At 51.3% G+C, this 27,345-nt stretch overlaps 1 protein-coding gene across 4 annotated transcripts; it reads right to left on the reverse strand.

Annotated features, from left to right (window-relative positions):
* Positions 1 to 1,288: 1,288 nt before the first annotated feature.
* Positions 1,289 to 27,345, reverse strand: DTX2 (deltex E3 ubiquitin ligase 2). Of its 4 annotated transcripts, XM_042879649.1 has the most exons (11): positions 27,221 to 27,345; positions 23,164 to 23,549; positions 18,582 to 19,176; positions 14,057 to 14,115; positions 9,244 to 9,375; positions 4,248 to 4,292; positions 3,202 to 3,272; positions 2,955 to 3,113; positions 2,702 to 2,863; positions 2,180 to 2,269; positions 1,289 to 1,976 (listed from the first exon to the last, which is right to left on the reverse strand). In XM_042879649.1, exons 2-11 carry the CDS (start codon positions 23,468 to 23,470, stop codon positions 1,752 to 1,754), a joined length of 1,845 nt encoding a protein of 614 aa, XP_042735583.1. In that variant the 5' UTR covers positions 23,471 to 23,549; positions 27,221 to 27,345; the 3' UTR covers positions 1,289 to 1,751. The 4 variants fall into 4 exon arrangements, with proteins under 4 accessions (XP_042735583.1, XP_042735579.1, XP_042735580.1 ...); XM_042879645.1 differs by lacking the exon at positions 4,248 to 4,292 and having other exon boundaries at positions 27,221 to 27,344; XM_042879646.1 differs by lacking the exon at positions 9,244 to 9,375 and having other exon boundaries at positions 27,221 to 27,343.

A 27,345-nucleotide genomic window follows, 5' to 3' on the forward strand; every position in this document is an offset into this window, starting at 1 on the left:
TGCAACCACTTCCCCTGAACCACACATCAATGCATGAGTTTCATGGAAACAAGTGCAGGCAGCCTGCTAACTTTATGGTTTTGTCGCTGGTTTTTTACATTTTAATTTATATATATATATATATATATACACAAAAATAAGTTTTGTTACTTACATACGTTAACTCAATAATATATTTTGTATGAGGCCCAGAGGAATTTTTCTTCACTCAACACAGCCCAGGCAAGCCAACAGGTTGGACATCCATGGATTACACAGACCAGCTGGGGAGGGGAGAACCAGGCACAGCTGCAGTCAGTTTCCCTGTGCTGGGAGGGAGGAGCTGGAGAAACCCAGGCACAGCAGCAGCTGCTGTTGGGGACGCTCCAGAGCCGTGCCTTCAGTGCTCAGTGGGTGACACCATGTGAGTCAGGCTGACAACGCAGCACCCAGCCCCACACAGCCGCCAGGTGGGGAGGCTGCAGCTGACTGACGTACAGGAGCGCTCACTCAAGGGCTGGCTCCAACTACCTGCAGCAGGAAATTCTTGCTTCGTGTTGAGAATTTTCACTTCAGCCCTCTGCTTTGCTCCCTGGGACATCAGCAGGGGATAGAAAGCTGAGCTGTAAACTAGAAACCTCCCTTTGGCAAACAGGGCAGAACAACATCATCTTTCCACAAAGCCCTGCAAACCACAGCTAGCTCAAAAGAGCACCCTGCTTTGGCAGCATCCCCAAACAAAGCCAGCAATCATTCTCTCCAAAAAGCCTGTGTGTAGCAGAGGGTGGTAACTGATGCTCAGAGGGTTAAGCAAAGGGGGCAAGGACAAAAAGGACACTGGATACAAGCCCCCAGCCCTTAATGTCTCCAAAAATCCTTTCATTTTCGTATGGGCATGACAGAGGGAGGCTGCATAGAGAGGAGCATCACAGCAGCAAAAGGGATGAGGGAAGCAGAGGGCCTGTCACCACCCGGTGGCACCAGCACTCCCTGCAGCACCACCCCACGCCAACAGCACAGAGCTGCATCAGGCACAAAACCCCAGCAGCTGTCCACAGGGACAAGCACAGCTCCACAACTGCTGCTGCTGCTTCCAGGAGGGGGGGAGGCAGGGGTGAAACAGCAAGCCAAGCTCCCGGGCTCAGCACATGGCATCCTGCCCCTGCAGAGAGCCAGGGTCCTCCAGCAGAGCTGAGCTTCCCCTCCCTTCTCCTGGCTGGATCAAGTGACACCAGCTCCACAGAGCAGACCAGTCCCTCAGAGGGGGAATCCTGAGCCACCACGCAGGATGAAGGCAAAGCAGCAGCTCTCCATGGAAATGAAGTGTTTATTACAACCAAGAGATACAGGTATCTGCTACAGGGGCAGGAGGCTTTGCTCAGAAGAACTGCAATGAGAAGGAGGGAGGCCCTCCTCTTTCCAAAGTGCTCTTACGGAAGAGACGCTCCTGTCACCCCAGACAGCACCAGGACTGGGGTCCTGCCTTCACAAGGGGCCCTGTCACCTCACCACCTCTCTCCCAGCTGCAGACACCAACCCTACCTGGACATACAGTCACGTTTTCTACAAAAATAGCTTCCCTCCAGGAGAAAAAAAAAAAAAAAAAAAAGACTGTACAGAGTACACAGCACTCCCACATGACAGAATTATTGCTTAGGGTGACAGATGGTTAGACACAGGAACTTAAGGCAACACGATTAAGTGCACTGGGTGGGCCCCTGGGCAGGGGGCCACAGAGATGTGCACAGCCCAGCTGAGCCCCTCAACACCACTCATTTTCTGAGGCAGTCCTCGGTGACGCCCTGGGCAGCCAGCTCTGCCAGCACATTGTCCAGGTAGTTGGGGTCAGGGTAGCCGTGGCCACTCAGGTTTGTGTCCATCTCTGTTTTGTGGTGGATCTCATTCCATACCACCGTGTTGCTCTCACCAGTGGTGCTGGAGGTGCCCACTGTGAAAATCAAGCGCCTGTTCCAGGCCACTTTCAGGAGCTCCAGGACCTGGGTGGGGAAAGATAGGAAGGAAGAAAGTCAGAACTGTCCTTCAGCAGCTAAAGCCATGAAAGCTGCTTGCCAGAAGCTTAACAGCCTAAATCCCTGCTGTAGCAGGAAACCAAGGAAACAAGATCCCTTCCAACCACTGGTGTATCCCCCTGCCACTTATCTGGTGCCCCAGTAGGAAAACCCATCACACAACACCTTACCTTTCTGCCTTTCTCATTGTCTGGTAGGTAGCAATAGCGAGGAAATCCCCTTGCTGTGTAAGGCATCCCTGGGTTGGGGTGCTCAGGGCCCTGCAACAGAGAAGACGTATTTGGCACTTTCATCCTCAGAGAGCAGCAAAAATGGGGTAAGCACGAGGATTTGGCAGTCCTATACCAAGGCAGCTCTCCACGTGAAAGCAGCAGAGCACTGCTAATTGTAGGAGGTATCTGACAGGTTCCTATGGGACGTGCTACATCATGGGTCCTCCAGGAGGCGCCTCAGCTGGGATACAGGTAAAGCCAGCTCTTCAGATTATGTGAGTTCTGGTGGCAGAAAATCCCATACCACAGCTTTTCCACATGGCCTGAGGAAACTCTCAGAAGAATGGCATCTTTGGCAGCTGCTCAGCAATGGGCTGCCTGCAGGCAGCACGTTGGTGCCCTGTACTTTTGTGTGAGGGAGGGGCCCTCACAGCTTCAGCCAGCAGGCTGCAGCTGTTGCCAGGGGCAAGCTATGCTCACCTGAATGCCTCTGCTGATGTGGTACACAATCTGGATTGTCCCACAGTCCCTGTGGCCAGGAAGGGATTGAGGGAAAGTGGAGACCTCCATTTTGCCTTTGGGCTGAGTGCCAGTTTTCTCTCCATAGATGGTCTTACAGGAGGGGCACTGCAAGCTGCCATCCTGTGGGGAGAGAAGCAGGTGTCAGAGCTCTGCAGTGCATCGCCCAGACACAAGGCACACGGGACCTGGTGGGGATGGACTGGCTCAGTACCTTGTTTCCATTGGAGTACATGGCCAGCACACAGAGCATGTGGAAGGAGTGCTGGCAGTTCGTCAGGCGACCGACCATCTCTGCCTTGATTGTTCTGCATTCACAAGCGTCGCTGTAACCTGAAGGAGAGGCCAGCTTCTCCATGCAGATGATACAGTCCTGGAGAACAAGACAGCAAGGAGAAGGCGACTGTGCAGCACCTTATGGAGCAGCTAGACAGCTCGTGTACACCCCCACAACTCCTCACCTCATCTGCAGGAGTGCCCTTCACCTCCACCAGGTACTTCTTCACCACTGCTTCTGGGTCAGTTGGTGCTGCTGCACAAGAAGAGAGGAGAAAGACATCAGACATACCATGAGGTATACAGGCACTGCAAGGTGACAGTAACTGGCCAGCATGCCAACGAGAAAGGTATGGGTTAGAAAGGACAGAAAAGGCTGCTCCAGCCAATCCACAGAAGCCCTCCAAAAGTTCCTCCTGCCAGGAACAGCTGGAGCTGGGACTGAGTGCTGCAGATGGGAGAATCCACAAGCACAAACCTCTGTGTGCTCACAGGTTTCCCATTAAGAGGATGGGAAATGCCATGTAGCAGTGGATGCTTGCACCCTGTGCAGCACACTTTGGGGAACCACCTGCAGCTGCTGTGCTCTGGGTGCCCTTCTGTATCCCAAGTAATGTCGGACAGCCCCAGCTGAACTCCAACTCAACTCAAGGACACAGCAGACTCAGTGGGAAAGAATTCTGTCACAGGCTATTAGAGGAGAAAAGGCATTCCCACACCACTCAGCTGACAAGGAACTTTCCCATACCAGGAGTAAGACACTGCCAAACCCTGCAGCTGGCCACTTCAGGAGAAACCCAGCCATATACTGAGCAGCAGACCTTATCTTGAGTACAGCAGAATTAGCCTTGCATCCTTAACACACAACAGTGTCTTTTCTCTTGAGCTTTTACACACTCAAATCTAGTAGAACACAACACAAGTCAAAAGATACACAGAAGAGTTTTATAACAGGTGCCCTATTTGCAGTACAAGACATTGACATTTCCCTGAGCATAACCCCCTCCTGCCAAGGGAAGAGTTTGCTTACCAAAGCACGGCAAGCACATGCCCTCATCCCCTCTGAAGTGTTACAGGATTAAGCACCAGACATCACACAAGACCCTGGTCTGGTTTGGGCCAACAGCATCAGCCATCACTCAGCTCCCAGCCAATCCCTTGCTGGGAACTGCACTGCCTGGCCAGGCCTGGATCCAGACAGTGAGCACTGCACCCAGCTGGAGCTCCTTACCCATCATCAGGCCCATTGCAGAGGCAGCCAGGCTCCTCCACCAGCCTGCAAGAGGAAACATTTGTACAAGTGATGTTAGGGCCGCAGCCGGCAGGAGGCAAAGTGAGACCTGTCACTTGGCACAGGGGCTCCTCACTCTTCCTGCTCTGCTCCAAGCCTGCTTCTGGGGAGATGAAGGATGAGATGCACCAGTGAGGGCTGGTCTCCTCTGTCCTGGGGCAGACAAATTCTGACAGGGGTTGGACAGCCACAAGCACCAGTGCTGTTACCCTGGGGCTTGCAAGAAAGCTGTACTCCAACACTCCCTCAATGAACAGTGGGTTCTGTTTTCCAGATAACCACTTCTCATGGTAGAGCCAAACACGTAAAGCAGACAGGAAGGACTGCTCACCTGCCAAAGCCAGCATGAAACTGGCAGAGATCTGTGAGTTGGCACAGACCTGGATCAGGCAGGAGACTGATTCCTCTGAATGCCATTGGCAGAGATGGGCAAAATGCAGACAGGAAGAATGCACCTCTTCACAGCAGAGCTAGATCCAGGGCAATGCAAGAGATGAGGCAATGAGCTAACGTGAGTGGAAAGTCATTTCACTAGGGAAGATGGATGAACTGGGTGCTAGGCTCTCCGAGATGAAGGCACAGTCATTAAGACAAGTTATTTTAAGATGGGGATTCCTGGCCATTCTGAAACACTTGGCATCTGGCAGCGTGAGCAGCAGGAAGGTACGACTGAGCACAAAAAGCACAACAAGTCTGTGGTGTGAGAGGATGCTCCTCTGAGCCAGGCAGGAGATGCGCAATGGCTCAGGCAGAGTGGGGCTGAGAGTTTACTGCCCTGGAGCCCCTCAGCCAGGAAGGTGCTAACATGACACACTAAGCATTAAGTCAAACACAGGAACTTGGAAACAGCAGTTTTCCACTTCAGGAGCACGCCAAAATTCCTTGGAAAAGTATTTCCAATGGCTGCCACAAGAAGAGCAGGAAACAAACAGGAGCCTGAGTGAGCCTCCACTTTCCAGCACTCAGGATAAGAGCTCAGCAAAGCCAGAAGCTGCCTCAAGGCTTCATCCTGACCTCATGGGGAGCACTGTTGTGTTGTCCACTCTGCTGGGACCCTGCTCACATGCAGTGGATTAAGACAAAGTGCCAGCCAGAAATAGTGGCACAGGGATGCCGTCTGCCTGAACTGCCTCTGCTCATCCTCAGCTCAGCTCACCACTTCCTGTGGCCAAAGCTGCCCCAGCAGGGTGCTCTGTGATGTCCCTGCCCCAGGCTCCAGCTGGCAAACACAGTGTGGCACTGCTCACGTGTGGCAGCTGGATGTGGGCTCTGGTTGGTAACTGCAAGAGACAGTCACAGGACAGCAGGAGGCTCCAGCTTCTGCTCTGCATGTTTTGGAGAGGACACGCACACAGAGCAGGCTGCTACCCACCATAAGTCCATCCTCTTCCTGAAGTACTGATCACAGTGACTGCGTTTGCATTCCTGAGGGTCCCACGCTGCCCACAAGACTGATCACAAGTCCTCCTCTATCTTAGCTGGTTTTCAGGTGTCTCTTCAAGGTGACCTACCTTCTGATTTCCCCTAGCTACAGGCTGGAGAGAGCAACGCCAAGAAGATGCATGGACAAGGTGGTACAGACACCAAGGGAAACAAGCAGAGCACGTGTCTAACCAGCAGCAGTGCCTGCCCAGCACCTGGCCACACACCTCAGCTCACCTGCATGACAGATTTAGCAGCTTTAGAGCTATTCACCTTGCCATGCCCCAGAGCAGAGCAGCAGCCTGCCCAACCAGTAGCTGTGGCACGAGCCACATTTCCGCACCGGAATCACTCACATACTGCACCATTTGCTCTGTGGAAGCATTTGCTTCCAAGCTTTTGTTCTAGCCATCCCCTGGGATCAAAGCCTGCTTAGGCTCCATGGTTTTCAAGATTAATAGAGGACTGGTCAATTCTGCTATTGCATTTTCAATGCTCATTGAAATTTTACCACCAGCTGGTCTAATGCTGTGCTACTGATCTATCCAGGATGTGAAGGAATGTTTACCATCCTTTCATTTACCAAAAGGAATAATGACTTTCCTAAATGCTTCCCCTTCCTCCCCGTAGATAATAAGCCACCTGCTGCAGCAGGGCTTTCCAAAGGCAACATTTCACAGATGTGTTTTGAATCCTCATTCAGCAACCAACTACTTGCAGCAGTGACACCTCCCTCCTGTCCCCAGGAGAGCCATGCAGTGAGCAGCACACAGGTTCAGACAGGCTGTTTCCAGCAAATGCCTTGCACAGTCACCCAACACCCATGGCTGGGAGCTGCAGGCAGCTGGCAGCACACTGCCTGCCCAGCAGTGGGCTTCCCCCAGACATGCAGCACAGTGTTGGCCTGTGCCAGAGACATCACTGCCAAATAGCAACACCATTAACAAGTCCTGACTAATTAGTGCCTTTGTTGAGCATAACCCAGCTTCCCAGAAAGCCAGGAAGTTGGATGCAGTTCTGTCTACACCACCTTACCCAGATCAGTGTGCAGGTACAGGTTCAACGTTAAGGTATTTTTCAAAGCACCCCAGCAGGGCTGTGAGGCCAAAGCACAGAGCCCTTTAGGGCACTCTCTTGTAGCAGAGCTAACTTGGAGATTTGGGACAGTGCCACAGCAAAGGGCAGGGTGTGCCAGCAGGGTAAATGCTGCCATGTTTCTGCTGCACCCAAGAGGAAGGACTGGAGCTTGCAGGAGGCAGCAAGAAGGGCTCAGCAGGAGCACACTGCACCCACCACCATCTGTTTTCGTACCAGTTGCTGGCACTCACACTGATGTGCCTGCACCTGGATGCACAGCTCCTGCTGGAGCTCTTAAGGACAGAAAAATCTGAAGAGGTGTGGAGACGCAGAAATTCAGGGCACAAAATGGACCTGTGTCTGCCTATTATAGCTTCAGGGTTTATAAGAAAGAGAACCAAAACAGTCTGACAAAGTCAAGCTCATTACTGTCACTACAGGACAGCACTCCTTGGCCATCAGGAGTGTTGCACAGGTACAGCTTGCTCCTGGGGGCACCAAGACCCTCCTCGTGCAGCAGTCATGCGCTCGCACTCTGCAGGTACAGCCTCCCTGCCCCCAGCAAAGGACATCCTCTTGCTAGCTTACTACATCTTGTTTTGGAACAGAGAGGGGCACCCCCTTCCCCTGGATGAGCACTGGAAGCAGCAGAGCTGGCAAAGCATCTCCTCTGCAGCACATCCTGAGCAAAATGGTTGGACTGAATCCTGCTATGCCAGACGGAAGGAGCCGTACTGTGCTCATGTCACAGACACAGCTCCTTCTGCTCACATCCCCTCTCTGCCCCTCAGGCTGGAGGTTCCCTGGTCCCACCAGGTGGCATTGCTGAGCCACAGCAGGCAGCTGGCAGTCACAGTTCTCCAGAGCAGCACCGGGCACAGCTCCCACAGCTACCCTGTGCCATACCCACAGTGCGAGACCCAAGGCAAGCAGGAGCCTGGCTGCCTGAAGGCAGCACTCAGCAGCCCCTGCCCAACTGTCAGTCAGGGTGGGAAGAAACAGCCCCAGCAGGCAACATGCGTGTGCTGCTGGGTGCTGCATCTACACTGATGGAGAAAGGCACGCTGCTGGAGCTGCAGGGCAGCGGTGGGACATCTCACAGCACTGCATCCACCCCTCTGAGAGGGAACGTGGAAAGACCAGCACTGCTGCCACACGTTGCTGCAGTGTACAACAGCTCTGCAGCACTAATCATCATCAGCCCACTGCTGCACAGCCCCTGGGGTGCAGCACAGGGCAAGGGCTCAGGAATGCTGCACCAGTCCCTCCAGCTCTGCCTCTGCTCAGTTCTCCTCCTCCAGCTCTCATGTTCACATCTCCTGCTCTTCCCTGCTTTTCCTCCTGCTTTCTCCTCCCCCTCCCACACATCCTACTCCACATGTAGCGTCTCTCATCGCTACCATTTCCATCTCCTTCCCGCAGTTCTGTACATAACACAGTTCTGCAAGGCATCTCCTTCCACATTAAATGTCTGTTTAGTGTCCTCCTTCAGAGGGGGTTTGCCTGCATCTCCTGCTGAGCTCCCTCACTGCATGTGCTGGCTCTCAGAACCAAACACCAGCAAGCTCCAACACAGCCAGGTGCCTCCCTACCACTGCCACGAGGTTCTTCCTGCTCCTGAATGCAGACACATCCATGCTGGGCACCCACATTAGGCAGAGCTGTGGAGCCTGCAGCTCCCTCTGCTTATCTGCAGTGAGAAGCTGGCTGCCCACCCCAGGACACGATGATCCTCATGGGTCCCTTTCAAATTAGGAAATTTTATGACACTCACTCCAGCAGTTCCACGGAAATCACACACCATGGGAACCACACTCCACAGCAGATACCTACAGCCTTCAAGACAGAGGGTGCAGGATGCCAGCAGCACTGCAGGGCAGGAGCCAAGCCCTGGGGGCTCATCTCAGCAGGGAGCGACCCAGCCCTACTTGCCACTGCACAGCCACCAGAGAGGGTTCTACTACCTTCCATCTCAGACAGGAGTGGAGAAAAACCCATCCCAGTTTGGCCCTGAATGCCCTACATGACTCAGAAACCTGCTTGGCTGCAGGATCCTCCTCACCTTATGACTCAGCCATGAGCACAGCTCACAAGGAGACCTTCCCTGAGACAGCACCTGGAAAAGTGCCAGACCCCAAGGGTTCAGGGAACCTGCAGAAATCAGTCATGCACAGAGAGCAACTGCACGGCTCCAGATCTCATGACTGACGGAAAGAAGCAGTGCTTCCACAGGGCAGGGTTTGCCTTCTCACCTTGTTGTACAGCCTGTCAGAGCCCGCACACACTGCTTCATCCTTGGCAGGATGAGCATCACGAGCCAAACCAAGAGAGCCAACAGGGTTCAGGGGAGAAACAAGAGGAAAAGAGGGAGGTAGAACAAGCGCAGAGAGATAAAGAGGAGGAGATGGAAGCAGATATCAGTTTGAGCAGGAACTACCTTTCTTGGACACTTTCCTCCCCTCCTTAACTGAGCTGTGTTTTTTAGTGGCTTTATGGGTGCTGGCAGCTTGCGGCACACAGGTGAGGTGCACGGGGAGTCCAGCGGCTGACATCAGAATAGCCGTCATGCCTACAGCAGGTACGAGATCCACATGCAGGAGGGAAACAACGGGGAGACACATTCATTAAAAAAAAAACCTTCACACTTTCAAAGAAAATTAAAAAAAAAAAAATAGAACAAAACCAAACCCAGGCCCTTGATTCATTGAACATAAAACACCTGGCAGGCAGCAGGATTGGAGTCAGCACAAAGACAGGATCCAGATGCCTTCAGAAGGAAGAACCTGGGCAGCAAACAAAAGTAGGGAGATGGGGGCATTCTCCAGGCTGAGGTTGAACAGGACCTTCCTCTCTGCTTTGGCTTTAGGGCTCTCAGGCATTCTGAGTCTGCTTAATGCAAAGCCGTGGAGGCAACACTGACCCTGGGGGGCCTGAGCAGCTTGGGCTGAGCACAGACAGAGCTGCCCTGTTCAAACACTTTGAGCCTGAGACTGCTCACCCTCCCTGCCCCAGCCAGCACCAGGACTGCTGCATTCACTGCACACAGATTATTAAGGCAGTGACTCATTCACAAGGAGAGCCATCCCCTGAAGAGCAGCACGCACAGAGCCACAGGACTGACCCTACTGATGGAGTATGACGTTTGCCTGGGAAATTCAAGCCTGTTGAAGGCAGAACATTCCTAAGGTGACACACTGCTTTAAAACTCACATTCCATACACCTGCATGGCGTTCTCAAGAAGAGAATTCCCCCTGCCACAGTCAAAAGCCATTCATGGCTGCAGACACAGCAGACAACCCAAAGCCAGCACTTCCCCAGAAGTTGTCTGTGCTGAACCACATCCTAATGCAAAGGAAATGCTTGCCAGCATCCCCAGGTCTGTGCATAGCTCATGGCCAAAGCTGAAGTTACCAAGGCTTTTGTTTTTCAAGCCCATATTCAACTGAGTTGGGAAGACGGAAAAGCAAATGCATCACTCAGGACAAAATAAGGTACCAGCCCACACAGCACTGAAGATGGAGTTACAGTGGAAACAAGTGCAAGCAGTAAGGCTACTTCCTGCCTGCAGCACAATAGAAATCCCCTGCACAAAGCCCATGTAAGTGCCCCACAAGCAGAACCAGTCCCCATGCAGCCCCAGCTTCACCTAAGGTCCAAGTGCAGTACACATTCCACACGCTGTTAAGTCTTCCACGATGCAAGAGTTAGATGCTTTTACTAAACAGCACTTAAGGACCAAAGACTTTTAGACAGAAAGTATTTCACAAGACGGGATACGAGACACAGTCATTTGCACAGGACTGCCCAAGGAAGGGCCACGCTGCCCCATGCACTGTATATCCCCCAGCACACATGGAAACAGGTAATCCCAAGCCAGAAACCCTGTTAGGCGCTGCCTTTGCTGAGCCAGCTTTACATAACCCCCCTCCCACACCCAGGAGCTGCAGGGACAGAGAGGATCTTTACAGCACAGTGGCACCGAGTCAGGGACCTCACCCCACTACCAGCATTGGGCTGTTCTCAGCATGAGCATCAAGGGAGCAGCATAAACACTGACTGAACATCACATCCAGATGCCATGGCTTTCTGCAAGTCACAGAATGCTGCGTGCTCCCAGCCCCACGCTACACCAGCAGTCCTGCAGCCTCTGGGATGCTTTGAAAACAGCTCAAGCATTCTCCTAACAAAAGCTACTTGCTTTTGGAGGCAATGAGCAAAGCTGAGTAGCTGAAGCCCAGCAGCTGCAGAGCTGCCACCTGCTCGCACCAGGCAGGTATTGGGTCTCTGAAGCTGTGAATCTCAAACTGCCTGACCCCACCAGAGCCATGAAATGCCATTTCCCAGCCTAATGCAAAGGAGGGAAGTGGTCAGGCTGTCTCAAATGCTCATTTCTCAGCATTGTGATTACACTGATTGCAAAGGCTGACATTTGGTGAGAAGTCCAAAGACCAGCAGGGATTGTCACCACCCACACACATCTGACTGATATGCAAATGCAAAATTAATGCTCCGTTGAGGAGATCAATGCCAGTTTGCTAACTAACATGCAAAATCTGCTGCAAAAGAAAAAAGAGAACAAGATGAAAGCAGAGGCTGGGAAACTGACTTCAGACTCCATGTCAGAAAGCAAGTGAAGAACAAGACACAGAACCCCATCTAAGCTTGGTTACCCACTAACATGGCCCTTCCAGCACCTTGAACAACTTACCCAAAGTTGTCTACCAGCATTGTGAATCATTGCAAAGCAACTAAGTACTTATTCCAGGAACTCTCATTTCACCAGCTGCAAAGGCAACAGCAGGCCCACATGCACAGAGCACAGGCTAAGCATGGGACAAGGAGAGCTACCCCCAGTTCAGTACTCTCCCCATAGACAACCTTGAATTGGCAAGAAAAGATTGTTTTCCATTTCTACCTTCTGCTGCCCTCACAGAGACGCACGATGAATCCTCTCTTCCTACAGATGCAAACCAAGAGAGCATTCAGAATGGGTTTGCTCCTGTGCTGTGTTGTTCTTTTGGCTTATCTCAAACACCAGAACAATTCCTCCTTCAGAGTGCTGATACAAGGCTGGAAGTCTCAGCATCCAACAATCCTCCCACAAGAGCAACCAGCAAGTGATCCCAGCCTTTGTGGAAATGTGTACATGCCAAGTGTGTGTCTGTATATGTGCAAGAAGCACACACTCCCCCCCCCTTTTCTCTTGCTCAAAGCACCTACGTGGCCACAAGCACTATGTTACAACTCCAAGGGGTAAAGCTATTTTTGCTGCAGCTCTGACAACATCCACCAGCTCTTCTCAGCCTCCCATGTAAATAAGGCACTTTTGTAATGTCTTGTGCAGAATATTAGCATGGGGAAAACACCCTTACGTAATGCACAGAGCACCAACCAGCTGCTTACTCACTCCCAACCCAGCACACCCAACCAGTCACAGCTCAAACACTGTGCTTTAACAGTTTGCTGAGACTGATATTTAGGCATTTCTCTGTACTAACCAAATACCAAGAGTGGAAAGATAGATTAAATGACAGATTTTCCATACCTCAAAACATTAAAGTAGCAGAAAGTGAGAAAAAACAGAACAGGGTCTCAAAGTCAGCTTCATGATTTCTGGAGCCTGGAGCTGTGGAGCTGCAGCATTATGAATTCCTCACTAAGATCCCAGGCATTCATCACACCACCAAAGCCCACCTTCCCACTAACAGCAGCAGGATCCCCATTAGCTGCTGATTCAGAACTTCAGATTTTTCCCCTCCCTGCCCCCTCAGAGCATCCCAGGTCTGATCACAGCCATGGGCTACAAAGACAGAGGACCCAAAGGAGATGCTTGCCCTTGGCTGCAGGGTGGTGTAGGCTAGGCTGAGTGGTCACTGCAGAAGCAGCCACTCAGACCTCCTACTCACTGCCTCCCAGGGATCTGGAGACCTTTCAAATTAACAGGGGACAACTTGCCTATGTAGAACAAGGTCACAGTTAACACTATTAACAGCCTGGATTCAGTAGGGCTTGTCAGCCCTTTGCTGCATTTACCCTTATGAGATTAAGTAACTAATTACAGTCAGTGTGAATAGCCAGGGGATGAAACTCAAAGCTCTCACAGTGAGCCCCGCTCACAGGTCATCCTCCCAGACAGAGTGGGAGCTCTGCTCTACACCTCATTTCTACAAAGCCTGATCTGTTAACAGGAAGCTGGAGGGGCTACATGCTTCAGCAGCCCTGCATTTAACTTTATGCGGTGCCCTTTGGCTCTGGAGATCTACAAGGCACAATCCTTGCCATAGCATTAAAAGTGGATGGCCAGAAACATCAGTGCCAGGGGATCACCAGGGCAAAACCTGCACTCCCAGCACACACTGTCACAGCTGCAGCCAACCAAGGCAGAACACCACCATCAAGTTCTAGCACTCAGATTTCAAGCACTTGCTGAAAGCTATAGAGCTGCCATTTTCAAGGCAACGCCATTTCATGTTTCACAGGCAAATCTACTCTGAAAAGCAGCTTTGAAAACTGGCACTTTCCTCCTTCTCAGATGCACTTCTTGGGTATATTTAGGATCAGATTCACAGGTTTCAACGATAACAAGCCAGCCTGCATTGTGTTGCCACAGGAGACAGCAACTGATTTAACTTCTGTTTCTTCCTTTCCTTATGGAAATGCATTACAACCCTTTTTAAGCAAAAGGCCTGAGCTTTTGTAATAAAACCACAGAAAATAATTTCATACAGAAGTCTGCACTACAGCCTTCCTCCTTGAAGGAACAAGAAGAAAAAAAACAAGCAGCAATTGCCAGCAGCACACAGCCTGGCCCAGGTTCCCATAGCTGGAAAATTAGCACCCAAGCTCTAAATACACCCACTTGTCCTGATAGCTCATAGCCTGCCTCTAAACTACAATTCAGAAGCAGAGCTCATCTCTCCCACCCCAAGACTGACGGCACACCAGCTAGCATCCTGCTCTTACATTAGCAAAGTGCTGATCCATGCTAACCAACATCAAACCCTCACCTCAGCTAGAGGGGAACAAAGCCTTACAACAAGCTCTACTGAGAGAAAGTAACTGCTAAGGTCCAACCTGCTCTCTCTCTCAAGTCTGTTCTTTCTGCTGTTTAGGTTTTTGGACAAGAACTTTTTCACTACTAAACACAAACCAGTTTCCTTAAGGGCTAAAAGGAAAAGTAGGTGCCAGAGGAAGCAGTCGCTCACATAACCTTAAGAACAAAGCAGATAAAGCAAAACAACATTGTTACCTGCCAAGGCTTGGTTCAGCTTGCTGGGCTTGGACATCTTGACAGGAAGATTTAGAGCACTATAGAGAACAAGAAAGAGAAAAATGTAACAGTGCAAATCAACAGGTGAGTGAGAGCTGACTGAGCTACAGCAGCACACAGCCCAGATATTTAACAGGCTTTAATTACTCAGGTGAGGCTCCCCTGGGACCCCCCCACCCACCAATCCCACTGGCCCAGCAGCCATACTTAGGGAGCCCACCCCTTTATAAAGCAGGGTTCTGACGGCTGCTGTCCTTGAGGGTACTATGAAATATGTGAACAAGAGAAGAAATACTGAAAGAGGCTGAGTAGAGTTTAGCACCTGGTTTGGAGGTTAACAGACAGTGGACACCAAGCATCCCTTTTAGATTCCTAGCTTGCTTTGGTAGCATTTCTCAGTGCTGGCAATGGCACCTTAAGCAGTTTAGGAAATGTGGGTAGTTGCTCAGCAGGAGATAGAAAGGAAAGCAGCAGCATAGAAGCTGAAGGGATTGCTAGGAGCAAGCTTGACCCCAGCTTGAAGCCCACCATGCTGGCACAGAAAGTCACCTGTGGGTTTTGCCTTAGGTGGCACACAGGCACAACAGCTCACGGGCAGCAGCTGCAGTCACTACACAAGGCATTTAGATGACCACCTCCCCAAATCAGCCTCAGCTGCACCTGGCCACTACTTTAGGAGGGCCGTTATCAAGTTCCCAAAGCCATCTTTTGTCTCTGAGAACCTAGTTCTCTCCAGCTGGGATGCAAAACCTGCTGCTGTATTCAACACAGCATCACAGGCAGCAGTCCCTCTCTGCAGCCCTGCTAAGATCCAGCAGTGACACATCCCTACCTTGCTGTTTCCCTGCCTGCTGTGTTTGCAGCAGGTTCCTGTATGCTCCGATGCTTTGAGGGAACCTTGGGTCTCATTGTACTGTTGGCAGTCTCCAGACCTTTAAAAGGTCCTCCACACTCCAGAAGTTCCCTTCCTTTCCTGTGTTTTCCCCTCCGTTGCCCCTAATGTTGCAACATTTTCAAGTGATGCAACCAATTGTTCTCACCGCAGCCCAGTTCAAACTTCTCTGACCACAGTGGAAATCCTCCTTTCAACTTCAAAGGGCTCCTAGTCAGTTACTGTGACCCTTTTCATGACTTCTTTCTTCCCCAGTTTTGCTCCTTCATCACAGTTCCTTCTCACTTATTTTTCTCTCCCAATGCTCCCCCATCTTCTCCCAGCAGAAAGCAGCCCATGACACTGCGGTCAGTGACAGCACTGGTCTGTGACAACAAGCAGCTTTGTGCCCAAAGTGCTGCAGCAACCTGGCTGCTTCCATCTCCCCTTCCCCATGGAAAGGAAAAACACAGCAGAGCTGAGGATTCAAGGACAGGAAAGCCAGAGCTGATCTGGGAGGGGGATGACGAGCACTTTGGGAAGATGGCAGAAGGATTCTTTCCTTTCCTGTGTTGCAAGGTCCTGTCAAACCCTGGATCCAGAGCTTCTGTGAAGTGAGAAGAACCCTCAAGACAAACAGTAAAGGCAAAGTGTGTTAGCTCTGACTGCAGGAAGGCTTTAAGCCAACTAAACTGATGACACAGGAACTACGTTTTTATTTCACATGGACTACAAACACGCAGACTCGGTCTGAAGTAGGATGTGCTAACCTATCCATGTGAACACAGGGGCAGGGCTGCCACGTGCAGAAACCTGCAGAAATCCCAGACACGAGGCTGATGAAACCAAGGGAAATTCACACTGTGCCGCCTCTGCCACAACGCTGCCTGGGCAGATCCGAAGCCGCAGTGCATAGGAGGAAGTGTTGCCATGCTAAAAAAGGTGCACAAACGCAACTCTGAGCTTACGTTGGGCCTGAGGTGGTTTTTTTTTGGAGGAGGAGGAAGGGGGTAATGAAGAAGGATATTGCTATGGCTGTGTAACACATATTGTGCCTTGCCTCTGAGTGGGTGCGCCTGTTCCCACACCTCTGCTGCCCAGAGATTCCCAGCTGTTGCCTGGCGTTTCTGAGCCAAAGCTCAGGCTGTGCCTGCAGCAGCTGAAAGTCAGTGCCTGAAATCTCTAAATGCTCCCTGCTCTGCACCTCCTGAGCGCATGGGAAGATCTGGGGCTGCAGCACAGGATGCTTCCCAGCACGGCTTCACCCAGGGATGGAAAACTGCTGGAGGCAGTGCTGCCTTCTGTTCTCCACACAGCCCTTGCCACAGCACACTCCATCTGCGGCTCTCAGTGTAGTTTGCAAGGAGGCTGGATTTGCTATATTTACAGCATGGGAAGAAACTGAGGCACAAAAAAGCAAAATAACCTGCCCACATTTATTTCATACATTACAGCAGAGCCAAGAATATTAACATCTACTTATGCCTTGGCTTGCTCTCTGTTTTCCAGAAGCTCTGATCCTCTTGAGAGCATGGGGAAATTCAATCTGCAGCATGCAGTGCCCGAGCTCTACCCTGACCTCCATCCCTGCAGCAAGCAGGTAACATTCCCTAACATTCCCCTGCCACTGCTACTAAAAGGGTGCAATGTGCCCATGCTACCACCAACCTGCACTGGAGTGAGCCCTGCCTGTCCATGGGAATAGCTGTCACTGCCACACAGAGAGCTGGGCAGTTCTTCAGGATTAACACCTCTCTCAGCCCTACAAGAGAGAAGATTTCTCCAGGGCTGACATTTTTAGCTTCATTTCCTACAGAATTGGGTGCATGTAACTGGGTGTACGTAACCGCACTGCCTTTCAGTCTCCAGTAACTTTTGAGCTGTCAGTTACAGCTCAGCTCCAGCAAAGCAGGAGCTGGACTCCCTGCAAGCTTTGTAAATGTCTGCCAGGGGTGTGTGCTTCAGGGCAAAAGGCTGTGCAGTGCACACAACACAACCTTTATTAGACACCAGAGAATCCCTCAGTGCCACCACTCCCTTTCCTGCAGCACACACTGCTCTGTCACAGGCAGCCCAGCTCCATTTGTTGGTGGATGTTTGTGCAAGCTGCAGTGATGGCCGCAGGGAGGGAGCAGCTGAAGAAGGAATTGCATGGTGCAGCTAAGACAGCCAGAGGCACACAAGCCCTTCCTGGGACAAGGAGCGCAGCATAATTAGCACCTCATCCTTGCAACCTCAAAAGCCTCACTAGTGATGCAGAGGAACTAACCCACAGAGCTAAGCTGAGGGGAAAAACAGGGAACACGGGATACAATAACTAAGGAATGTTGCAGGCTTAGGAATTAAATGAAACGCATTGTTAGTCCATGCTACTCCGGTTTCCCTTAATTGGCAGAAATGAGGGTATTTTCTGCTGGAACATGGCCTTCATGAGCCTGGGAACATAACCCCAGCCAAGAGCAATTACCCCAACCCTGCACTATTTCCAACTCACCACATGGGAAGGAAGGGGAAAAGCCATCCTGGGCTGTCAGCTGGTGTTGAAAGAAGTCCTTTCACATAATGAACTGCAGTGGAAGACAGACTGCTCCATGTGCATTCATCTGTCTGGTCAGGGGAAAGGACAGAGCCCTTGGAAAGCTAACGTCAAAGGACTATGAACACCTCCAAGGAGAGAGGTTCAGCAAGTGTGAAAGGCTTAAGTCCTGCTTAAGACACAAACTTCAAAACTCTGCTAACTGCATGGAGCAGAGTACACTTTCTCTGCCCCTCTGATCTCTTATCTATGCCTTTACCTGGGCTGGCATGGACAGGTAAAGCAACTCTGGCAAGTTTGCCTCTAATTGCTCAGATGCTCACAGTGATGCTTGAGATGATTACAGCACAGAGCATACACACTGCTCTACACAACGACTGAAGGAGCAGTCAAACAGCCCTTACACAACCCTCAGTTCAAAGTGACTGCAGCTGGAAGATGCTCAGTGTATTATCATCAGCTCTTGGAAAGAAGACAGGCCATGAAGACCAGCTTAGAAAACATACTGTGTGCAGTGAAAGCTATGAGTATCTTGCTTGGTTTGGGTATCATAGATATCAACCCAGCAAGAAGACAGAGTAAAGTGCTCCACTTTGTGAATGAGACATTGACTCTGCCTGCTTCAGCCCCAGGGATAACCGACTGTGGCTAGGCTAAGCAGCTTGTGCACAGAAGAGAAGAGGGCAGCATGGGGAGCCCACAGGAGGCTGCCTTCCATTCAGCCTACAGCACCTGCAGGGCTTGAAGAGAACTGAAGCATATTTTGAACTAAAAAGGAATGCCTGTAAGTCTCCTTTGCATTCATCTGTTATCTCCCTCAAAATGCCACCTTACATTTCCTCATGCTTGCAGTATCTCAACCTGACCTCTTCCTCCAGTGGTTCAATGTAGCTTTCCTGGCTGACAGGGATGAAATTTCAAGTGGGGAAAAAAGCAAGGGAAAGCAGAAAGGAAACCTCCTTATCCATCAGACACCAGAAGTCTGCCTCCTTTTAGGGAGAAGAGCTTAGCAAAGAGGGGCTCCTAAACAACAGAGACCTGAGCACAGCAGATCTCTGGCACACACACAGCACTCAAAGGCGAGTCGGGGTCTGTACCTGACTCCATTAGAAGTGGACAGTCCTGTGCTGGGGCCCACAGCACCTCCAGCCTGGGGCAAAGCCCAGCTGCTCTGTGCATTGAGTCGCGGTGTCGACCTCGCTCCAGACAAAGCGGGTTTGTTATAGGGCACAAAGCCGACGCCGGAAGAACTCCCTGACGTCGTCCTACCAGAAACCTGAGGTGCAGCAGAGGAATTGGGGAAGTTTGTCACGGAGTGCCGGAACCGCGTGGTGATGGGGCCAGTCCCACCGTTCAGCCAGCACTGCTGGCACGAGCAACCCGCCCCCGTGTGAAGGGGAGCCGGGGCGGCCGTCACGGGGTATGGATTGTCCAGCCGCCTCCGAACGCTGCGGCAGAACCTCGTGGTCTTGTTGGTCTGCACTTGAGCCACCAGGTCGACCTCATAGTTGTAGCCTAAGGGGCCGAGGTCCACCCGCTGGTGCCTGGAGGCGTGGGCTTGCTCCAGGAACACGCAGACGTTCATCTCGTAGGGGAACCAGCCACGTTCGTCGTTCTGCCACTCCCAGACGATGCCCTGCTCGGCTGCTGAGTCCCTGGGAAAGAGGTGCCTGCGGACTGCCCGCATCGTCCCTGGTAGGAAAGAGGGGGAAAAAAAAGCACTCTGAGATCAGAGAAGTGGACTTCAGTGATGCGTTTCTACACAGACCTGTGGTGTTTAATGAAGAGCACTAGTAGACCTTCTCATCCCAATAAACGTGGTTTTCACAGAGCTCAGAGGAACAGAACACCTTGGAGATCTCTGTCCCCCAGCCAAATCTGATTGAGGGCTGGCAACAAGTTCAAAAGCTGCTGGGAAGAAGGGTGGGAAGGAGAGAGGATGCGGAGACCAACACACGCAGGTGCGAAGGAGCAGCAATCACAGATGCCTCACTGACTTAAATAAATAAAATCCAGGCTGATGCACAGATCTGGTAAAAACTTCCCACATCCTCAACAACAGAGTAACTATAGAGACACAGCACCTACAGAAAGCGCTGCTGGGGCTGAAGGCCCACTTCCCTCTGCTGCACAAAGGCCTGGGCAACTCTCTTCCCATGAGAGGAGTCCCATGAGGGCAGGACAAGGGCTTCAGAGAAGGAAGGACAGACCCAGCTTCTCTCAGTTCCTGACTGCTGCCAGACGAGCATAGAAAACCAGCAAAGAAGCTGCAGAGAACTCCACATAAAAGAGCACTGAAAGCAGACACGCTGTCATTGCAAGGCTCCTCAACAGCAACTGCAGGAGCTCAAACCCCCCAGAAGCCAGGCTCTCCAAGGGGATCTTGCTCAGTTGCTTTTTTAAAGCAAAAAACCTCCTGAGAAGGAAGTGAGCCACCTAACAGGACAGAAGCTCAAACCTCTGCAAAAACAGGCTCCTGCAGCTGGGCCAGAACTGCTCCTAGCAGTGGGAAAAAACCTCAGCAGCCCACTGCATTAAGAGAAGCTGGGAATACCCTGGGGCAAGTCTGGGAATGCAGGCAGGTGGTGGGGAACAGGAATGTAAAGAGCTGTTAACACAAAGGAGTTCAGAGAACAGCACCAAGAGGGAAAAAAACAAAAAGTCTTTAAAGCAGTTTCGAGGGCTCTGACCCTGAACTCCAGGAAAGAGGTGAAAGAGCACATCAACAAACAAGTATCTGCACTTCAGCCCTGCTGAGAACTGCCCCAGGATGTTCTCATGGCTCTGTGGGACTCCACACCACCTGCATCAGAGGGCAACCTGTGCTGCAGCTCTGCCAACAGCATGGAAGTCGTATCTCTGCTCCTACTGCACTCCTAAGCTTCTTTGTGAGCAGCATTGGTGGTTTCTGCCTGAGTGCTTTGGTGGCCAGACCATGAGACCCTGTGAAATTCCATACCTGCTCTGTAGGACAGCTCAGCCAAAAATACCAGACTCCTGTGGGATAAAGCCTTGCTCTGGCAGAAGCCAGGGTGGAAGGCGTCAGCAGAACAAAGCTGACCTTCCCCAGCCAGAAATCAGTGTCTGACATGGGAAAGCAGAGAACACAGCCAAGAGTATACTCAAGCAACGACTGCTCCCGTTCAGCAATCAACTCCTGTCAGGTTTTAGAAAGACTGAGTGCACAAATCTATGTTCTCAACAACTGGGGAAGATCTGAGCAGAGGGAAGAAGGATGAGATCAGATTGGGATCGACATGGTGAGAGAAGCCCTGCGTTTAGAGATGGATGCTGGGAACCTGCTCCCAGCAGACAGGAGACCAGCACAGGTAAAAGAAGGTGTTGGAAAGCTAAGCAAGACACACAGGTAAGAAACCAGCAAGGCAGTCCCTGCTCCAATGGCAGGTCAGAAGCTAAAAGCAGCACAGTGAAGACTTCAAGTGTTTGCAAGTGATGTGCAATTTTAAGATCCCCAAACTGCAGTGGTGAGAGGAGATTTTAAGAGTCAGTAACAGGAGGCATGTGCCTCATGGAAGAGGTCCCCTTCCCCCAGGCTGGCAGGGAAGCTGGCATTTGTCTCCCGAGAGGGCAAACAGCTGTGGCAGGAGGACAACTCCTGCTGCTGTCTCACATTCACTTCCAGCTAATCTGCCCAAAGCAGCAGCTGAAGCCTGCAGCTAATCCTGCCCACAAGATCCCCCTGCACAGCTGTCACTCCCTGTTGGTAGAGATGCTAGTCCCATTAACGCTGGCTTCCTGTTATTCTCCCTGGCTTCCTTTGAAGAGCTATTTGTCTGTCTAATAGCTAATGAGCAGAATACAACAGCCTATTTTTTGCTCTGTTTAAAGATTTTTCATGGGGATGTTTCCTGCAGAGATTCTTTTCTCCAGCAGATGACAAAGGTCAGCTGGCTGCTTCCTCAGAAAGGTTCGTGTTTAAGGCAGAGCCCTGCAGAGAGAAAGTCTTCCTTAGAAGTGGGCCACAAAAAGGGGATATGAGAGCATTCTCAACAGTCACACAAACATAGGAACAGTTGCCCACGCAGGGAGGCTCACAGACCTGGCTGCTCTGATCAGCATCCCTCCGAATCAGTGGGAAACTCTGCAGGAGAGCTATAAAGTAGAATGAGCCTTTTTGTTGTTAAAAGACCACCACAAACCTCATCCACAAAAAGAGAACATCACGTCATCCAGCATCATTTCCAAAAATGTACTGTGCTGTTTCCCTGAGATGACTAAACCCAAAGCATCCTGCCACGGACAATATAACTAGATGCTTTGAGGTCTTTCACAAAAGACTGAAGAGATACAAGACACCTGCACACGTGAAGAAAGATGCCCCAGTTACACTGAGACACATCATTCAGCCTCCCACAGGTAATCAACCTCCACAGGCTGAGATCTCAACCTCACCCAGCTGGGATGTGTCCTGGCAACGGATGGCATTCTGGTGAGGGAAGACCTGCTGCCCAGGTGCTGGATGGAGCACCAGCTGCATGGCTCCTGCACAAGTGCAGTGTGAAAAAAACAAGGAACAGCTGCTGGTGCCAGCTCTGGTGGTCTGTGCTGTGTTGCCTAAAGCCACAGCCTTCAACAGAGCTTCCAGGCCGTGCTGAGCCAATCCTGCCAGTGCTCAAGACACTTCTAGGGAAAACTCATCTCAAGGTCACTGGTAAGCACTATGAAGTCAGAATAAAACACGGATGCAGCTGCGATGAGCATTCACCACTCCAAGCACTTCCCTTTCCTGGAGGAATTGTCTTGTTGCAGCTGATTCAAGACAGTGCTCATTTCTTGCTTCAGCTGGCAGGAACCCAGCACAGTGCCCAACTTTGCAGCCTGGTGTGAGGCTCAGGCAGCGTGCTAAACATGACTGCGTCCTGTGGCAAGGGGTAAGATGTTGGCAAGGGGGAAAACTGATGCACGAAGAATTTTCCATTCATTTAGGAGTGTGTAATGTAGAATCTCCCTGGATTTTCTGAAGATAAGAGCATACACTCCACCCCTGCTTTCTGAGCGACAGCTGCTCAGCACATCTGGAGCAAAAGAGGGCAGGGACCATATCAGCACATTCTGAGCCAGTAGCCCCAGTGACCTCAGAAAATCAGGATGAGAATGAAAATTAAACTTCAGTCCTGTAATTATGAGCAGCCCACCCTTCCTCCCTGGGAGGGAGCAAGCAAGCCAGGAACAGCAGCAGTGGGAGACTTTTGTGCAGCTGCATTACACTGTTCTGCCAGAGGCAGGAGGCTTTCACAGAGCAGCTTGCACAGGATGGCAGGCCAAAATAGAGCAGCCGGTACACCTGTTGCAGAGAGAACAAGGGATGCAGCCAGGAAGGTTTCAATTGCAAAAAGGCCTTTTTGTGGAGTGGTCTTGTATAGGTGTGGGCTTGGGGGGTGCAGGCAGAAAGTTTCCAGCTCTGAGGAGTCTAGCTCACAAGCTCTGAGCTCCAGAGGTCTCACAATGAGGCTTTTCTCAGCCCTGTGTGCCTGGCACAGCCCTGCAGATTCATCAGCCAACACTGCTTTGCTCACACGCTGGGTGGCACACAGCATCAGGAGAGAAGACGCAGCACACGGCAAGTGACAACAGTGTCAGCAGAGCTTTGCAGGGCTTTCTCTTTAAGCACACAAGCAGGCTTACAAAAATGCTGGCATGAGAAGGAAGCTCCCTTACCTGTATCCTGCCGGAACTGTGTCAGGCTTGGGATGTCGATGACATAGGGGGCCAAGCTAGCATCCGCATGTCCCAAAGAGATGCTGCTGCTGACAAGCCCTGATCCTGAACGCCGTCCCTTCTGCTGAGAGGCCTGGAAACCCTGCTCAATGAATCTGCACACATCTCCTCGGTATGGCCGCCACCGGCCAAACTCGTCCTGCCATTCCCACACCGCCACTGCTGTGGAGCTGCTGTGTCCTGGGATGGAGACAGGGGCTCCAGGGGGCCCAGCTGAGCTGCTTCCAGCTCCCTGAGCTGCTGCCATGGTCTCCCCTGAGGTCTGGGCACACGGAGATCACAGGCAGCAGCTGCGCCAGCTGGCTTTACACCATCTTCTGGGGAACCTGCAGGGAGAGACACAGAGCAGAACAGAGCTGAGAATGACGTCCCAGAATCAACACACCTCAAAGACACAGCACACAAACTCAGCCTTTCGCAGAAGATGCTCACTGCGCATTTAGGAGACTAAAGAAAAGGGAACACTCTCTGGTCGATGGCAAATGAGGTACCACCACCTACAACACGCCAATGCGACGTCTTTTGCAAATCTGGAGAAAGAGCTTCCTGAGAAGACTGCTTCCAACACCAGGCACAACCAGAGTCTGCAAAAGTAGCTCAGGGCTGCTGCTGATCTGTGTTAAACTTATCTGTCAGCACTGAGCCAAGCTCAGACCTGAGAAGTGTGCCAAGCACCGCACCTGTATGCAATGATGACTTGGTTATGCAAGCAGTTCCTGAAACTCTGTGCCGTTCTAAATGCAGGGCTACAATGCCAGCTCCATTCTGGCCTCAGACTGTGGGGATTCAAGAATATTCAGAGGAGAAACTGTGGAGCAAGACAAACGGCATGAGAAAGAAGAGATGTGTGATCGCCGCATGATAAATGATCCTGATGGAAGGAAGAGCACATGGCTAGGAACGACTCATGACTGACTGGATGAGTGCCTGCGTGCTCAGATAAGGAGTAGACCAGAGGTGACTTTGTGGAATGTTTTGTTGACATGTAAAGGAGGGCAGGAAAGTTACAAAAGAGAAAGTGGGAATGCATATAAGGGATGCTAGAACCTGCAACAAACGATTTGGATTGTCCACATCTGAGTCCATGCCTTCAGACACTGCATCTGATCACTCCATTTTCATCCAGGATCAGTCCCTTGACTCCTCCCGTGTAAGGTAAGGGAGCTTCCAGCATTATACATGTACACCAAGCCAGAAGAGAATCCTTTATGCATGTAAGCCAGCAAAGCACAGAAATAAATTTGTTAAGCTTCATCTGAGAGAAGAATTGGGAGGAATAAGTGTGCAAGTAGCAGGAGGAACAGAGGGGACAGTGAACAGCCTGTGCTGAGGACAGGATCACAGCATGCCTACCTGCAGCTTCTGGGGCTGGAAAACAAGGAGTATCTTAGAACAAGGGACAGTTTGCATCACTAACAACTGAAGCCAGATGCAAAAAGCCATTATGAAATGATCTGGGGAAGAACAGAGAATGGGGTAGGAGCCTTAAGAAATCCAGATATGGACATAAAGGGAAGCAGCTAAAATCCTAACACTCACACACCAAAGACAGAATGCAGACAAAAGATCACCAACGATCTTAGCCCCTCAAGAAATATAAAACAGCAAACCCAAAGCCACCCAAAAAACAAAAAAGAAGAAGAATTACACAGTAGTGGTGACAGACAAGTTATTAGGGAACACAGGCAGAATGAAGATGCTATTAAGACACAGCTGTACTATGTATGGTGTCATGGGCAGTGCCCCATGTGCTGTCACAAGGCTGCCACAACCCACCCAGCTGGCCAGGAACCAGGACCTCCAAGGTGAGGGAGTGGAAGAGGGGGATTGACAGGTGACAGCTCACTTAGAAATGATGACCACTCACTTAAGAAAGAGGTGTTGGTTGTGCTGACAACATTATCAAATGTTAGGAGCAGGGATACTGCTCACACATGGTCACCAAGCTGTGTCCAAGAGGCAGAGTACTGATAGCTCACATTCCTGTGCTGCTGTGCCGCTGCAAGGAATTCTGTCCAGACCATCTGGACATGTCTATCTTGTGCCTGAACGCCAGGCAGAGCATTTGGAAATCTCTGTGGCGGTGCTGGTGAGCAGCTGGCTACAAGAACACGAGTGTGAATGAACAAGATTCATTTGGGTTTAAAAATAAAGTCACCTTCTCCCTCCTAAGGTCTCACGTTGCTGATTGCTCACTTCACTCCAGTCAATAAGGAGCTATGAGCTTCCTTCCTGCCAAGCAGAAAAGTTCAGGCCTCCCAAGAGGCAGCAAAGCTGTGGGTGGCTTCCACTGGAGGATGCCATCTGCAGGGATGACATCGCTGCCGGATGGGGAAGAGCCCACGCTCCACACAGCGTCCCATCCATCCTGCTCACACGGCTTGCTAGCTTAAAAAAGAAACACAATGAAAAAAAAAGAAGAAAATAATCTAGCAAAGGACAGACTCACCCACGTGTCTGCATTTATGAGATGAAAGCAACGCTTTCCCAGGAATGCAGAAATGACAAATTGCTCTGGGTCACCAGCAGCACACTCCGCTCACAGCAAAAAGCAATCAGTCACAGCAATGCACATAGGTTGGTTATTTTGCTGCTCCAAACACCAGACTCAAGCTGTAGGTGTCGAACTCAACACCTGCCTCCACCAGATCATTCTAAGGCAAGTTTCACACCATACATCCACACCCTCCCTGGACTGAGTCAGAGCAGGGCTCAGGGATGGTCTGTCCATCCCACAGTGCAGCTGCATACCTGCAGCAGGTGCTCCGAGCCTCAAAATAGAGAACTGCACCATTTCCCCCACCCCCCCCAGTAGTAGCTGACAAATATGCAGCCACAAGCAGAGAAAGAAGAACAGAGAAAGGTTTTTTGGAGGGAGTCAGCAGTTTGTTTTTTCCTTCTCTTTTTGAAGCACAGCAGCAGATGAAGAAAAGCAGCGCACTGAGCACCGCATCTTCAGCCACCATCATATTCGATGCTGAAAACTGGCAGGTGACAAAAGCCTGCTGTCACACCAGGGTGGCAGTGACACTTTGGACATGCCAGCAAAAGCAAGCAGACCTGCTGCATGTGAGCACAGCTCTGACAATTGCTTCCCCACTTGAAAGGCGAAACATCCCCTGTGCTGGACTGCTGCTGCACAGAAGCAGAGAGGACTTGGGGTGCCCTGTTCCTGTAGCCCCACAGCTCTGGATGTGCCACAGGCCCACAGCCTGCCCCAAATGATTATAGGGATTTGACTTCTCAAAGCACAAACTTTCACTATTCCAGCCACACAACTTCTGCTCAGGAGGCTGAATTAAGGTTTGTTTGCTTTGACCTTTAGCACCAGCACAAGTGCTGCAGCATTTGCCAGCCTTCAGCTGAGGACCTCAGTGAGAGCTGGGCGCATTTCAGTGGTGTTTCCCACCACCCAATTCATTCCCTGCTCTTCGAGCCCCATCTGGGTTAGTTTTTTAGCAATAGGAGTCAGTACATTAATTTAAGAATCAATATATCAGTTTAGCAAAACAAATGCATAAGCAATAGTTCTAAACCTCTCCATTTCAGCTTCAGGGAACGAGCAGTCATGTTTTCCCTCAATAATTTTGCACTGGGGACAGGAACAGAAGGCATTTATCATATGTCTCAATGATTTTGCCTCACTAGAAGTTCTGCATTCACAAAAATACCTTTATCGTTTGCCCCAAAGCACGCAGAGGCAATTCCCCTCGGGTTCCACACGCGCTGTTTTTAAGAAGTGCCTCATTATGACCTCACAAGCTTCCAAAACGGGGAACTCGGCCGGCGGCGGGTGAAAGCATCCAGCGACGGAACCGATGGCGAACAGAGGGGCAGCGCTTACGCGGGCACTGCGCTCACATTCGCGGAGCGGCCCGGCCCTCCCGCAGCCCCGGCAGCCCGGCACGGCGCAAAGAGCCCGAGCCAAAAGCACAGAAACGAGAGCGGCAGCCCGAGCCCCGAATAAACCCCTCGGAACTGCACCCGCCGCACCAACCTCCGCCGCGTCTCCACAGCCGACAGGCTCCGCGCAGCCGGAGACCTCACTGCCCGCAGGCCCCGGGGAGGCCCAGGAGAAAACAGCGGCGCCGTCCCCACGACCGCACAACGGAGCGGCTCGCG

The sequence above is a fragment of the Lagopus leucura genome, unplaced genomic scaffold (genome assembly GCF_019238085.1).
Source record: "Lagopus leucura isolate 7727_CA_CO unplaced genomic scaffold, USGS_WTPT01 Super-Scaffold_100024, whole genome shotgun sequence".
NCBI classification, from domain to species: domain Eukaryota; kingdom Metazoa; phylum Chordata; class Aves; order Galliformes; family Phasianidae; genus Lagopus; species Lagopus leucura.